General features: G+C 39.6%; 2 protein-coding genes across 2 annotated transcripts; both read right to left on the reverse strand.

The window, feature by feature from the left end:
• Positions 1–8,716: 8,716 nt before the first annotated feature.
• On the reverse strand, positions 8,717–10,354 carry LOC102219277 (homeobox protein HMX2-like). Its single transcript, XM_005814754.2, has 2 exons — positions 9,919–10,354; positions 8,717–9,806 (listed from the first exon to the last, which is right to left on the reverse strand). The coding sequence occupies exons 1-2, from the start codon at positions 10,082–10,084 to the stop codon at positions 9,205–9,207; spliced, it is 768 nt and encodes a 255-aa protein (XP_005814811.1). The 5' UTR covers positions 10,085–10,354; the 3' UTR covers positions 8,717–9,204.
• Positions 10,355–11,269: 915 nt separating this feature from the next.
• LOC102219538 (homeobox protein HMX1-like) lies at positions 11,270–14,489 on the reverse strand. The gene is made up of 2 exons (XM_005814755.2): positions 14,050–14,489; positions 11,270–12,119 (listed from the first exon to the last, which is right to left on the reverse strand). The coding sequence occupies exons 1-2, from the start codon at positions 14,312–14,314 to the stop codon at positions 11,524–11,526; spliced, it is 861 nt and encodes a 286-aa protein (XP_005814812.1). The 5' UTR covers positions 14,315–14,489; the 3' UTR covers positions 11,270–11,523.
• Between the last annotated feature and the right edge of the window lie 768 nt (positions 14,490–15,257).

Genomic DNA, 15,257 nt, shown 5'->3' on the forward strand with positions numbered 1-15,257 from the left:
TTTGGTTCTGGTTCTGGGAATGCAGAACAGACCAGAACCAGAAGACCTGAGTGGTCCGGAAGATTGATACAACAACAACGGGTCTTTAATGTATGTTGATGCTAACCCGTGATTTATAAACTAACAAAAGTATTTTAAAGTCTATTTTCTGCTGTCTAAGAATGCAGTCTTAATGCAAAGCATTATCGAGATCAGATTTTACACCTATAATTGTGTAGATGTCAGTCCCTCATGTACACAATTAGGGACCAAATTTGACCCTCCAAGACGTCAATGTCAGTGGTCTGGCCCGACTTCACTCATAACCTCAACCCTGTTTAACACAAACAGGAGCTTTGACCTCCTATTTGTGTCAGAGTGACCAGAGAAGCTACTTTATCTGACTTGTGACAAATGCTAGTTGAAGAGCAGGATGCTTTCTCACAGCAGTGTGTGCCCAAGCTGGTGACCAGTGTGGGGTGGAGTTGCCAGGCTGCTGTGATTGGATATGGTTGGCCGACAGCCTACTGAGGCCCCTGTTTGTTAAATGGAATATGTTGTTAAAAAGTCAATGTCTTCTTTTTTAAAGATCAGTCATCCAGTGCGACAATCCATAGCAAGTTTAAATAACTGGATATTAACTGGACATGCTTTTCTTCCAAAGTGCTTTAGTGTTGCTGTTATGGGAATAGTTGATACAGTGCAACTGTATTAAGATGTGATGCTTAGATTATATTGAAATCAGGAATGAAACGATTGGTTAATGTGGGCTGTGTTGTTGGGTCTAGATGGCTTGTCTCTCTAAATTGCACTAAATCTCATCAGATTGGCCTCTAAAGTCTGGTGATCCGTTCAGGTGTTCTTGCATCAAGTAAACAGGAAACTGATATTAAACAATCACCTCGCAGGTGGTCTAATTACTGGCATATTCTGTGGCGAGATGTTATGTCATCATTATGAGTCACACAAAATCAATGAAACCATTGAAAAAATTGACCACTTCGTTTGACAAAAAAATATCTCAGCAAGCTTATGGACTGACGTGACAAATGGTCTCCAGATAACAGCATCTGGCTTTGTCCTTTTTTTCAGAGAATACCCCTCCACCCTTCCACCCCCTAATAATAATGTACAATAAATAATAACATGTCTTAGCTGCTAGACAAAACTAATAGAGCAGATACAAAAGCATCTAATTATTTCTTTAGCATTTTATTTCACCTTTTTAACCAGGGTCTAGGATGAATTGTGTTGCTGAGTTGGACCCAAACTCTTGCAGGAGGCAAGCTGAATCATATGGAAAGATGTTTATTAAAGAAAATGGACTTACAGCCAGCAACAAGCGCAAATTTATCTTCTGGGTTGTCCGTGTCATTTACACGGACAACCCAGAAGATAAATTTTTTTGTACTGTCTCCAAATTTTCTACGGGACTGAGGTCAGGGGATTATGATGGCCAGTGGAAAACATTGATTTGGTTGTCCCTTAACCACTTTGTAACCAATCCAGCAAGTTGCTTAGAGTCGTCGTCCATTTCAGAGACCCGTTTGTGCAGAAGCTTTAAGCCTCTTGCATGCTCAGTATGAAGGATTACCATAAAGTTAGCAACTCACTGTTCACATTTTCATCGAGGCGGAAGGATTGTTAAAAACTCAGTGACTTGATACAACAGACTGGGTTTACTTAGGGAGAAACTGTTACATCCATTAGCATAGTTAACTTGATAAGTTGATTGCATTTTATAACTAACTAGGATTCAATTGGAATTATTATTATGTAAATGATTTTGAGTCTGCCTGTATGCTTGAATTGAATTGACAATATTTCAAATTGGATCAGAGTTTTCAGACATAATGAGTTCCTTCCGGTCTCTGTTTTTTGGTTTTAAATGTTTTCTGGACTTCCTGGCAGTCAGCTCTCATCCCATCCAGCCGTCTATATTTGTTTTCACAACACAGGAGGAGCATGTCTCTGAGAACCATTCTCACACTTCCCCTCTCACACGCTCCACTTGGCTCCGATATAATAAATAGCAAGAAGTCCGAGCTGGTTATGCTTCCGTCACAAACGCTCGATTAATCATTAAAATGTTCATACTTAAAACTTTCCTTTTAGTCCATTGTGCAGATCACAGGAACCTACAGCTATAATTTATAACTTTCAAAGATGTTTGGTCTGAAACTGCTTCAAGTTGCTCATCGGGAACCACAGCAGCACAGGAAGACCTCTGCAGAAGCAATAAGAAAATCTGACTTACACTTCAAACTATGAAAGCTCTGACAATACTGACAGAAACTGACTTTAGTTAACAATCATTCTGTAAATTATTTATTGAGGTGAAAAAGCAAGAAATGTTGCTTAGAGAGAAACACCAATACAGACCACAGATTGTGCATGATTAATGTTTTTGGACACAAAAGTAGTAGGTAGACAATGTTTTAATTGGACTGCTACAGCAGCTAAAATTGGCATGAAGGCTTAAATGGACTGAACAGATGCACACCACACTTTTCAGATTTTTTTTTTTTTTTTTTTTTTTTTTGGAAAGCCATGTATACTTTTTCTTTCCGCCTGATAATTAAATACTACATTAATGGTCTTTTACAAAAACATCCAACAAAATACATTAACATTTGTAGTTGAAGCGTGAGAAAATGTGAAAATAGTCAAGAGTCCTTAATACTTTTGTAAGTATTATTGACTCTTTTTTTTTTAGATAACAATAATAATAATAATTGAATCTTTTAAGGGGTGCCTTTGTCTGGACTTGGGATGAGATTTCACACCATTAACTCCCACCCGCCCACAACCCCCAACAACCCACCTTCATCCCGCCATCCCTGCACCATAAATATTTCAACCTCCAATCTATATTCATTATAAAACACATGCTGAATCCAATATGTGGTTGTGAGGACACAAGGCTTTTATTTATTCATCTTATTTATTTATATTTCTTTCCTGAGGGCGAGACATTGGTTTCTGTCCATTCTGTGCTGATTGCTGGCTATTACTGAGCACTTAGAGCCTCCCTCGAACCGGCCAGGGGGAGCACAGGCCTCGAGAGAGGCACTCTTTACTAGGAAGTGTGTTTGTTGCGTGTGTTTTTGTGAAGAGGTATCGGGGACATCACAAAAGTAATTGTGAATTCAGATGTCAGCTATAAAACGGAACGCTATGAAAAAGAAAGTTTTCAAAGCAATAATTTTGTTAAAGTTTTCACTAAAAAAAACTTTGGAGATGTTCTAAACATGACCTTCTTAGTCAGATGCATCAAATTGAGTTTTCTATGGTAAAATGTAGTAAAACACACTATTTTGTATATATACTCCTGCTAGAACGTTTCATTGCATTTGCATTCAAACCTCTGTACTGTACCTTCCTGAATATACTCATACCTCTTGAGCTTTTTCACATTTTGTGACTAGAACTACAAACGTCAGTGTATTCTTTTGGGATGAACCATCACAAAGTAACGCATAGTGGTGAACTGGAAGAACAATGATTCATGGTTTTCAAAACTGTTTGCCAATTAAAATCTACACCGATAAAGATGCCCCCTTTACTCTTACTCTGGCCCCCCTCAAAAATCCACTGCCACCACCTTTAGAAGTCATCGAGTAACCAAAAGAAAGTAAGTTAATAGATTTAGATTTGATGGATTTATATAAACTAAGTTATATAAATCCTCATTACCAGTGAGGAAAACAATTTATATTTGATCCAATTTTGTTGTAATACTAACAAAAATAAAACACACCAAGATTCCAACAGGATTTGGAAGCAAAAAAATATTGTACAATCAGCTCTTAAGTTTCTAATATATCTTGTAATCTAGATTTGTTCTACTCTATTCCCCTGACCTTTGAAGATTCAGCACCACCAGAAGAGGTTGTTTATGGCAGCATACTGGTGTCTCCTTGGCCTCCTGGGAGCCTCTGTGTGTTGCGGCTCTATAGATGCTTGTAGGTCAACTCTGCAGAACACACAGTACATGTTCTGCTCTGCGTATATATGGATGACGGCATCTTATGGTACAAAACCACCAAGGTGTTCACAAGCCTTTCTTTTTCAGGTTCTTTGACTAATATGTGGGAGTATGTGAAGAAAGTCATTGGAGAAAGCAAAGCAAAACTGAGGCATAACTGAACAAAACCTCTTGTAAGTGCCCTCAAACAACCAGGGGGCGCTGGAATTCCTACACTTAATATACATTTCAAAATTTCAGATTTGTTAGTCGGAAATGCGCCAATAGTTTTAGAAAGTGTAACTTCTGTGTATTTCATTTGTAAGCCATGTCCAATTCCAGTTTCCAACACATGACACAGAAGCTGTCAGATGCGACATAAAAATGGTATTTCTAGATTAAGTGTGGAGAATAAGCTGCAAGAACTTCCAAATCATGACAACAAGAACAGAATTGAGTAGGGGTTTTGTTTCCACAAAAAAATATATTTAATTTCAAACAATGACAAAAATGTTACTGGTATTTTCATACTGTGTATCTAAATATCTGATTTTTATTGTAATTTACGTGCAGGAGATTCAAAGGCCATTTGGCTCTTGTTGAAAAACATCTCGAAGCATAAGATATCCTGTGATTATTTTAAAAAAATGTTTTGAGCGAGGTAGAGAGCTTCTCGTAATGGTTTTTTTGGAAAAACTAAAAGCTTGTGTAAAAACTGCTTCTCAAATGCGGCAATTTTGATTGTGTGAAATGTTTAACTTGTTGTGCTGCCTTTCTAACACGAGTCTGTTTTTTGTTTAGATGTTTAACATATTTTACTTGTCCACATTTACTTGTTTTAGATGTGTGGCCATGTCGGCTATAGACATGAAAACCCCTGTTTTGCAAATCCCAAGAGCATGGGAACATGACCCAATATCAAATAGCATTTTGTTGTTGTTAAGAAGGTATGTATAATAGTATGGGAATAGAAAGAGTCAACATCCTCTGCTAACTCTTTCTGGTCCTAATGGATCTTTATTGACTGTCAGCATGAAACCACAGTGATTATTCCTCTCTGCACACACTGGAGCTCTTTCTCGGGTGTTATGGATAAGTGTCAATACCCCCGCCTTTGCTTAAACGCATCCCTTCAGACTTGGAGCATCCGTCTGCTGCCTCCCATCCTCCTCATCCTCTTCCCTCTCCCTTTATCCCTCCATCTAACCTATTGATTGGACTAATAATGTGTTTTCAGCAGCAGATTAATGGCACATTATCCTAACGAGGGTGTCTGAGGGGACAGGACGTGAGGGAGAGTGTTAGAGATGATGCTCTTTAATTGATACACAGACTGCATTCATGGGCCAAAGTTTTCCAGTGGTGAGAGGTTTTTACGTCTGGTAATGAGAGAAAACAGACATAGTTCTAGACATTTTACCTCGGATAATAATTTACTTTCATTTAGATAAAATCTTTAGATGACCATAAACAGTAATATTGTTAGTGGGCAACATAGAATGAATGTTGCGTAAGTGGTAACTACGTCTACTAGCACTTGAGTACTTATAAGCAGTTTGGAAACCCAACGCTTCAAATAAATTATGCAAAACTTAATTATAAAAATCCCAATTAAATACTAGCAATGTGTCTGTAAAACACATTGCTATTGTGTTTGATGTAGTTTATGCCCTATAAAATTAATTGATTAAAAGTTGTGCACTTTTACTCTCACACAGATTCCCTTGCAATTAACTTTTAGACATGTTCCAGTCTGGCCTCATCTTCTCTCGTCCTTGCACTTTTATCTGACTCTGCATCACTTTCTATTATAGGATTTCATCCCCACTGGCGTCTTTCAATTTCCTCCACCAATTTGCATTGGTGGTGAAAGGGGTGGAGGGGGGATCCTAAATAGGCAGTTCAATGGGCCATCTAGCAGCCCATAGTGTATAACACGTACATGGGCGTTGCATTTCAAGTTTCCACCTCCTACTAATAGCCTTGTTGTTTACTGAACAATATTCTGCATCAGGTAGTTTTGGTCTCGGATTTACAGGGCTTTGGGACACCCGGGGGAATCCGAGCAGAGAACGGGTCAGCTGGCACAACATCGTCTTAAAATGGTTTTTTTGTAACTTTGCTAAACAGTTGTAAGTGTAGGTCTTCATTAAAGTAGGCCTTCTTTCTGCTTTGACTCTTGCATGCTGACGATCTGTCCCGTCGTCTTGGGCGATGACCTCTGTCAGATGACACTGAGAGGTCAAGAGAGGTTAAAGAAATGGGTGAGCCCACCAAGGGGCCCCGAGCATGTCATGCAGAAAAGGTCCCCCAGGCAGGGTTTACACTACGACACACTTGGAGCTGCTCGCCGCCTCCTTTTCTTCTCAGGAAACAACGGGGACCCCTGGCTACAGTGAAGCACAGACCCATGCAGCAATACAAACTGGACCATAGTTTTTCCAATACAAACACACACTCATCAAGCGGCTCTCTCCCTTTCTTCCCACTCCCTCCCTCATAGCACGCTCTCCCTCCTCGGCCCCCGTTCATTCAGACATAATCAACACAGTTGTGCTTCAGTGCACAGATTACGATAATGAGCTATGGCAAGGCGGTAGGCAAGAGGGAAGCACAGTGAGAGTGGAAGAGGGACGGTGGAGTGACAAAACGAAAAGAGCTGAGTAGTAGAAGCAATTAGTGTTTCTTACAAGTAGCAGTGCTCTGAGTTAATGTGCAAAGTTAAATAAATCATATGTTGTTTTAAATGATTTGTCTCTCTCTGTTAGTCACGCATTGAAAACTGATGGTTTCAAGATGGTGTTATCTTCTCCAATAAGTGTAAGGTAATTGTTGACAATATGCCATCATGCCACAACTTGTAGGTTGCCACTCTGCCAAAATGTCTAAGTAGACGCAGAGCATTGTGGGTATAGATGAGTGCTGAAGCTTGAAATCATGAGACAGCCTGATGGGCCTCCTAATTTGGTAAACACTCTAGCCTGCACTCTGTCTTTGAATCCAATACAAAATAAATTAATGTCAAAGATCAAAAACAAAGACAAAACCCTGCTCATTTTAAATAACATAACTACTAAATGTTAAATATGTAATTAATGTATAATGGTAAGTTCAAAGTTTAATACTGATGGATTCAGCCTTTTTGAACCTTTTTAAAACTAAAAACATCCAACAAATACATGGATAAAATCTACTTCAAGAACAATTTGTGTCTTTTTTTCTGCGCCATGATTTGCTGAATCCATGACTGCTTTCAGCAAATCACTACATCAAAAATCTGCATCTATTATGGAGAAAACAGAAATGATTTAAGATGCCTCAATGACCACTTTTAAAAAAATAAACAACAAGGCTGAGAATTAAAATATCAGCCTAATATGTGATGCAGTGTTGAGCTCAAGCATTTCCAGCAAAAGGTTTTCACTTTAAAATGGAATTAAATGCTTACATTTATTTTGAACTACTCTTGCAGATTCAGATATATGTATAAATATCTAATTAGATTTCTTTCTTCATAGCAAAAACACATTATCCCTATCCATTATTATTATTATTATTATTATTATTATTATTATTATTATTATTAATAGACTAGCATTATCTATTTTGGAAAATAGTTTGAGTACCCACAGGAAAAAAATGGGTTGTCAAACTATTTTAAACAAATATAAAATTAACAATAATAATAACGATAATAATAATAATAATAATAATAATATAAAGAAAGATGTACACAAATCACTTTGTGTATTTTTCCAACTACTTGTACTTAACCTTTTGTTGTTCTATCCTTTTACTTCAAATGTATTTTATCTGCTTCCTCTTTTGCATGATATTTTTATTTTATTAAGCTTTAATTATACTATAATCTTAAATGTTTCACTTGTGCTGGAAAAGGTCTCAATAAATAATTGGATTTTATTTGTCTGAATAATATTTGCAGGAGAGTGCAGTTGTCCTCTGTGAGCACTTTAACCTGTACTGATCATGTGAACACAATGGTCTAAGTATGTTTCATAAAGCTGACTTGCTGCCGAGACTGGAATTAGATGCACTTCCTCAAAACAAAACGAGATAAGCCTCACCCTTTTGTCTGCTTTTATCATCCATTCGCTGCATGGATCAGCAACTTCCCGTATTTACTGTCTAAGCAAGGTAAAGAATTACGATCGTCATGCCCCTCTTCTGACATATTGCACATTGCATAATTAATACATGCAGATGTAATGCAGTTGCACACCACTCAGAAATGTAGACAGGCATGAGTTCCAGACCTCATGTCTCTATGTGACTACCTTCTAAACTTACCGAGTTTACTTTAAATTTACCAGAAGCATATGAGTGCATGGTGAGACTCATTGATCTCTTACAATTTTCAAATATTTATACTTTTCATAATAGTTTTTAGCTACTTTCAGCAGTACTTCTGATATATTTTTGACTTGTCACACTCACTAAAACAGATGAAGCAGTGTGGGGTTTTGGGTCATGATTCAACCTCAGGTCAATTTATAAAATTATATGTTAAAAATTTTACTTGTGTACAATTTTGCAACTCAGGTTCAGTTTGCTTATTTGTACTTCCCACCTTGGATTATTGTGAAAAACTGCAAAATATAATGAAAACAGCATTGTTTTTTTTAAATTTCTCATCTTCATATTATTCCTGAAACAGTCAGTATATTTGCATATCAAAAAATTGAATTAATTCTGTAAAGCTTATTTTCAACTGTTTAATAACAGTAAAATGTGTAATGAGCCTCTTGGCAAAGTGGAATAAAGTAAGAACGGATATTTAGAAAAAAATAAAACACATGCGTAAAACTAAATAAATTGTTAACTACATTCATTTAAATACATAACTTTAGTATTAAAAAATCATGACAGGAAACGCATGCAGATAGGCTATAGTAATAATTTCTTTGGTGGCTTAGGCTGCAGTTAATAAAATAAAAAAGAAATACTAGTATGCGGTAAACAATAACATGTAACTGATACTGTTTTAGGCCTTCTTCTTGGCTATCAGCTATGTAACCAGTTCTTGTAAAGGCCTTTTCTTCAACTGGAAATAAATAATGCTGAATATGCCTATTCGTATGTAATAGGAAACTAATTATTTCCCATTGGAGTTACAGTCTTTATTAAAATGACAATTAGAATAAAACGTTGTGGCCGCTAAATGTCTCAAACGCTCCAAAAACTTGGCAACAGGGCGACCAAAAAGAGTCCTTTTCGCACAGGAAGCCATAAAAATTTCGTCATACGTCCCCGTCGTACAGGCTGAAGTACTTGCTGGCGTTAGAGAAGCAGAGGTAAGGCGTGCTACTCCCCGGGTACACCACCGGAAGGGGCATGGGCAGCAGACATCTGCCCAGCAGGTTGCTCTCTTTATACAAGGCCGGCAGATTCCCCACCGACGCCGGTTTCCCAGCCTCGGGGAAATCGCCAGCCGGTCCGTCGATCTCGGTGGAGATCTGGCGCTTCAGTTTATTCCTGCGGTTCTGAAACCATATTTTCACCTGCGTCTCCGTCAGCTGTAGAGAGCTGGCCAGGCACGCGCGCTCTGCGCTGCTCAGGTAGCGTTTCATGTCGAAGGTAGACTCCAACTGGAAAATCTGTCTCTTGGAAAAAATTGTGCGCGTCTTCTTTTTGGTCACTATTTTGCTCTTTTTGTTGGGGCTCCCTCCCCTGTGGGGGTCCATGGGAGCCACCAGCGCTGCTGCCGTCACGGTGGTGGAGATGGAGCCGCTGTCGTCGCAGCTGCTGTCCCCGCTCTCGAAGCGCGTGTCGGCCGACTTCCCCTGGTTCACGCAGCTGATGATGACCGAGTCTACCGTTCCGCTGCCGGTGCTCATAAACCCTGCAAATTCAGTGAAACTCACTTAAGTAGGCCTTTCTAGTTTCTCCATATGTCGGATTGAAAAAAAAAAAAAAAAAGATGGTAAATAAGGCAAATTCTCCAAACTTCTTACCGCTTTGGGTCAGCTTGCTGCCCGGGTCTGGCCTCTGCTCTGGGACCGCTTCATCCTGCTGCCCGGAGGAATGACAGCTGTCAGAGCTCGTCTTCAGGTTCAGGATGTTGTCAATGGTGAATTTCAGAGATGCGATGGGTCGACATGGTGCTTCTGCTTTGTTCATATTCTCCTATATGAGACTTTAATTTTTCCTCCACCTCAGACTTTCTCCCTGAACTCTGAACCGGGGTGTTATTCTCTCCGCTGGCGGTGGGACGGTCCTCGCACCATAGCAGCAGCCACTGAGCAGACGCAGCTCAGATCTGCTCACGCTTGTTACTGCTCTCACCAGACGGAGCGCTTAGTCGTCGCTGATTGGCTCAGAGACTCGGTCAGAATGGGCCAATGGCAGTCAGAGAACAGAATCAGATGGGAGAGCGGAGGCGTGTGGGGGGTGTAGTGCTGTTCTTTTTCAATAAAAACACCTCATACTGTTCTCATCATAGGAGCGGCGTCTCATGGAGTCATTAGAGCCCCTGGAGAGGATAACATAATGTGATTTTAATACTTCTAATTTAACACCAACTGCATTCCATCATGTATTTTAATTTTCAAATGTCAACGTTGTAAAAGATGCACCGTCCTGCACATTTAATTACCGGACTACTCAGATATATTTAACTATTCTACGGCACAGCTGATACTTGATACTAATAGAACTCTGAAATGTCATTCAAAGCACCATATGTCTTTACTATGTTCTTTAATAGTCAGTTATAGGCATTACGGAATAAATGTAGGTAATCTCTTTCTCACACACACAACCAGATATATATATCTATATAGATATAGATATAGATATATATATCTGGTTGTGTGTGTGTGTATATATATATATATATATATATATATATATATATATATATATATATATATATATATATATCTGGTTGTGTATATATATATATATCTGGTTGTGTGTGTGGGGGAGTGATATATATGTATACATATGTATATATATATGTATATATATGTTAGGAAAGAAAAAGATATTTGCATTTTATGGCTTTTAGTGCGCTGTGTGTATAAAACATACAAAGAGTGCCATTGAAGGGGACACTCCAATAAGTTTAAAATCAACTGCCTTAATTAAAAAAAAAAAAAAGTTTCCAAAATAAAACCCTACATGCTTGATGAGTTAGCTTGAAGAAAATTAGAAATATTCAAACACAATTTAGGTAAGAATAGGAGCACAATAACAACAAAGACGTATATTTTAGTGCATGATTTTTTTTATTTATTTTTTCTAATTATGTGAAAAAGTGACACAGTTGGAAAAAAATCTGTGACTTTAAATAGTCTATAAAACTTTTTAAAAATACGTGTATTTAAACATTACATACAACCCGCTACTGTCAGTCTGGCCGTGCTTATTTATTTGTAGCTTACTCTACAACCTCAGGAACAGAAACATAGAATATCTCGATGTTAAAATGATGAATTCTTTGTTTCGTATCTTTGGGTGCAGACCGCCTTTCCTCTGCAGCATGCTGGGTTATTGCACAATTATATTGACTGAGTGAATATTTGAAGTTTGTTTTTTTTCTCAGTCAGGTTGAGTTTCTACACCAAGCCGGTCATCTGCGAGCTTAACATATTCACGGAGTGGGCAAACGGCGACAGAGGACGGTTGACGGACCAGGAGGGGGAAACTGGAAGTCCGTTCAAGCTGAAACCAAGAACTCCAGCGGAAGTTTGCCTCTCGTGATACAAAATCGGCACTCTGAAAACCCGCTGAGTTGAGTTCGGGATGTGCGTGGCCTCCAGATCTGCCGCCAGCTGCCTTTTCCACTTGTTCCTCCGGTTCTGAAACCAGATTTTCACCTGAGTCTCCGTCAGGTGCAGGGACGCGGCCAGACTCGCTCTCTCGGAGCTGCTCAGGTACCGCTTCAGGTCAAACGTGGACTCCAGCTGGAACACCTGGCTGCGGCTAAACACGGTGCGGGTCTTCTTCTTCCGACCGGAGCACAACCCGGACGCTGAGTCCCGCTCGCGCCGTGCCTCCAGCCCACTTGACGCGTCCTCGTTCTCGTCCGTGAGGCTGCCGTCTGCCGCCTTTTGGTCGGTTTCGTCGCTGCTCTCAGTTATCGGTTCGGAAACGGCGGGGGAGTTCCTGTCGCTGGTCGATAGTGCGCAGCTGGGGTCATCTGATGACGGGCCTTGAAATGAGTCAAAACAACATTCCTCATGAGGACAGAAAATCGGTGCAGCCTATATTCCAAATATTCAGCTTTCTTACGAGTTCTATTGTTTTTCTAATGTAGCTTCTTCTATGTAGCTTCTTCAGAAGCACAAAATAATAACATTTAATTTTGTGCCTATGTGATGTCATATCTACACATCCCTGCTTCCTTTTATACCCCAGGACAGACCAACTGCGTAATTTAAATTACTTGTTTACTAAAACGTACTACAGTAAGGCCATGGATCATTGGGGATAAGATCTTGTAGAATCCTTGGCATCAAAAATAATTTTGCACATGCAAATTACCAAATTATCAATAAACTGATGACTGTGCACACATAATTTAAAGTATTTTACAATCCTATTTGCAGCATTTCTTTTTCATTTATACAAAAAAGACATTGCCAGGCGTGTGATGACGCAACAGTAACACCATCACAATACACCAAGTTAACATGTTCTTAAAGTGTTGTTCTTAAACTGACGTTACATGATATTGCTTACATTTCTAAATAGCTGCACATTGGTTATTCTAACAAAATATTGGACTTAAAAAACAACATGCTGATATAGTTGTGTGCTTATTTTGAAATTTAGAAAATATTATGTCTGTCAACATATATTCTTTAAAAACAACAACAACAACAAACATTTAGGGCCCCCGAAGGGCCCCAGCCTGCTGCCCAGGTAAATATTTGGCAACTTGCACCCGTACCCCTTTGATTCCCGTATTTACTAGTTGACTACGATGAAATCTGAAACATGGGTTCCTCATCAGCCTCCTGCTGGCAGACATTTTTATAGGGGTAATAAAAATTAATTTCCTGGCAATAAGCTGAGTAGAGTTGATGATGCTTTAATCGTCACGTGTCAAACCAGGCAGACTACGCAAGGTCCCCCTGGCGGGGGTAACTGACACATTTTTGCTCCAAAACATCTTTGATAAACTCTTCCACTTTGAACACGAATAATTAACCAAAACTAGAAAATTCAGAAGCGGCGTAAATACCAGCAAGTCAAGTCTTGTCTTCCCGTCTCCTCGGCCATATCGATAGGAAAATTCTTCCGCTTTTCATGCCAGAAATAGTTGGGTATGATTAACGGCCAGAACAACAATAGTACACAAACCAACAGCTTGGTCAGAGAGTTGGGATGCGCATAAATACTTTTGGTTATTTTGGCCAGATTGTGAACTTGTAGGCTGTTATTTCCACCTGAAGGCAAATACGAGTCTTATGATATTCAGAAAAAAAAATCTGATTTTCATTGAAATGTCTGTGAGCAACCAATCTGACAATTATACCAGCAGCTTGTGATTATGTCAAAGCCATTAAGTGACACATCAGAGGGAGGGGGGCTCAGTTTGGATGTGATGGTGACAGTGGCACAAATGTCACTAAATGTGCGTAAAATCGTCACATTGTCGTGCCTGATCCATGCATGTGACCCTCTGATATTTTTATGATTTTTACAATGAACAGCAGCAATGACACAGTGTTTGAACAGGCATTCCGCTTGGAAATGAAACGTGCAGCACTTTGGCAATTGAATGCATTCTAGCTTTTAAAGTCTGTCAAAGCCAAAACAAAAAACAAAACAAAAAAACAGGGTCCGCAAAGGTTTTACGCCAGGCACGAAATATAACTGATCGTTTTTTCGATATTTAATTATTGGCCTTTTACGCACAGTTAAGCAAAGACAAATTAAACAAAGGTAAAATTCAAATTTAAAATATAATATCGAGCATTAACCAAACAGAATCGACGTGTAAATTTAATGAAGAAATATGTACATTACAGTGTTCAAAAGCTTGGGACGCTTTGGTTTCCCCTTTTACGCAGTGGACCAAAAAATAACCAAAGCTTTGTTCATTGAAATGTCATTTTCATGTTATCTTTACTCACTGCGTGGTGTTTCAAAAGCCCCGATGTTCACCACAGTCCCATCACGGGTGCACTGCATCGAAAAGTCTCTGTACGAGCAGCGGGACGTGGCGCTACAGCAGTCCAAAGCCGAGGGGCTCTTGTCGGTGTCGTGTGAGGTTTTCTCCTCGGCTTCTGCCGATACCGACCCCCGTTTCTCCCACCCCTTGCTCAGCAGATTCTCTATAAAGAACGACGAGCCTCTCGGTGGAGCGGGAGCCCCGTTGTCCGCCGGCCTGCCTTGCATCCTCTCTTTGATGTCACGGTGCTGTTGCGCAAATCGCCAGCGAGCGAATCCTCTTTCAATCGAGCGTTATCTACAGTCCAAGCGTTCATTTCAGACGTCGCTGCCTTCGCAGCGCGGCCGAGACGTGGATCTCCTCCTCGGTGCGGGCGGGACGAGGGGCAGACAGAGATGGAAACAGCATCACACGGAGATAAATCTAGTTCTGAGATTAATGAGCCGAGGAGTCATCCAGCGATTGGACGAGCGCGGCGGCGAATGACGCTTTCTAAGGAGAGAATGACAGTGTCTCGTGCGTTAGTGTGTGTGTGTGTGTGTGTGTGTGTGTGTGTGTGTTTGTGTTCACGTGCAGGGCAGTCCCTCGAGGCCATGCAGACCAGAGGAATCTCTGTCCGAATTGCCGCACTTTCTTAATTTGGGTCAGTTAAAGTGCAAATCAAAGGGAATATCTGGACGGCGAGCATAAGTATATGAATCTATGTTGCCCTTTCAGTAAAAATAAAGGTACTCTGTCTCTGTCTTTTAATATTTAAAGAAAATATAGGTTTTCCAGTTAAGAAAGCTTGTTCGAAGTGGTTGGACATTTTTGGACATGATTAACTGCACTTTGGAGTTGGCCAACATGGACCAAATTCTTATGTCAGTTTTGATGAGTATTACTGAAGTAAATTTTTCTCTTTTAAAGATGCTGAGATAATCAATCAGTCAATCAATCAAGTTGATTTGTTCAGTACATTGGACCCGAAAACACCCCCCCCCCCACACACACACATATACTGTATATATGTTGACAGTATATATTTATATGGTACTTTTGTCACGTACCATCATTAGAATTATCAAACTAAAAACATGTGGGTTTTTAGTTTGTATTTATAGGAACTTAATGTTTCAGCTGTTTAGCAGTTTTCTGCAAGTTTATTCCAGATTTGTGGTGCCTAGAAGC

Source organism: Xiphophorus maculatus, chromosome 5, assembly GCF_002775205.1.
Source record: "Xiphophorus maculatus strain JP 163 A chromosome 5, X_maculatus-5.0-male, whole genome shotgun sequence".
Classification (NCBI taxonomy): Eukaryota; Metazoa; Chordata; class Actinopteri; order Cyprinodontiformes; family Poeciliidae; genus Xiphophorus; species Xiphophorus maculatus.

Bases quoted from the DNA above. Each gene is read 5' to 3' on its own strand.
- LOC102219277 (XM_005814754.2), bottom strand. From the start codon at position 10,084: ATGAACAAAGCAGAAGCACCATGTCGACCCATCGCATCTCTGAAATTC. The intron at 9,807-9,918 runs GTAAGAAGTTTG...CTGAATTTGCAG, and splicing joins CAGCAAGCTGACCCAAAGCG to GGTTTATGAGCACCGGCAGC.
- LOC102219538 (XM_005814755.2), bottom strand. From the start codon at position 14,314: ATGCAAGGCAGGCCGGCGGACAACGGGGCTCCCGCTCCACCGAGAGGC. The intron at 12,120-14,049 runs GTGAGTAAAGAT...ACTCATTTCAAG, and splicing joins GGCTTTTGAAACACCACGCA to GCCCGTCATCAGATGACCCC.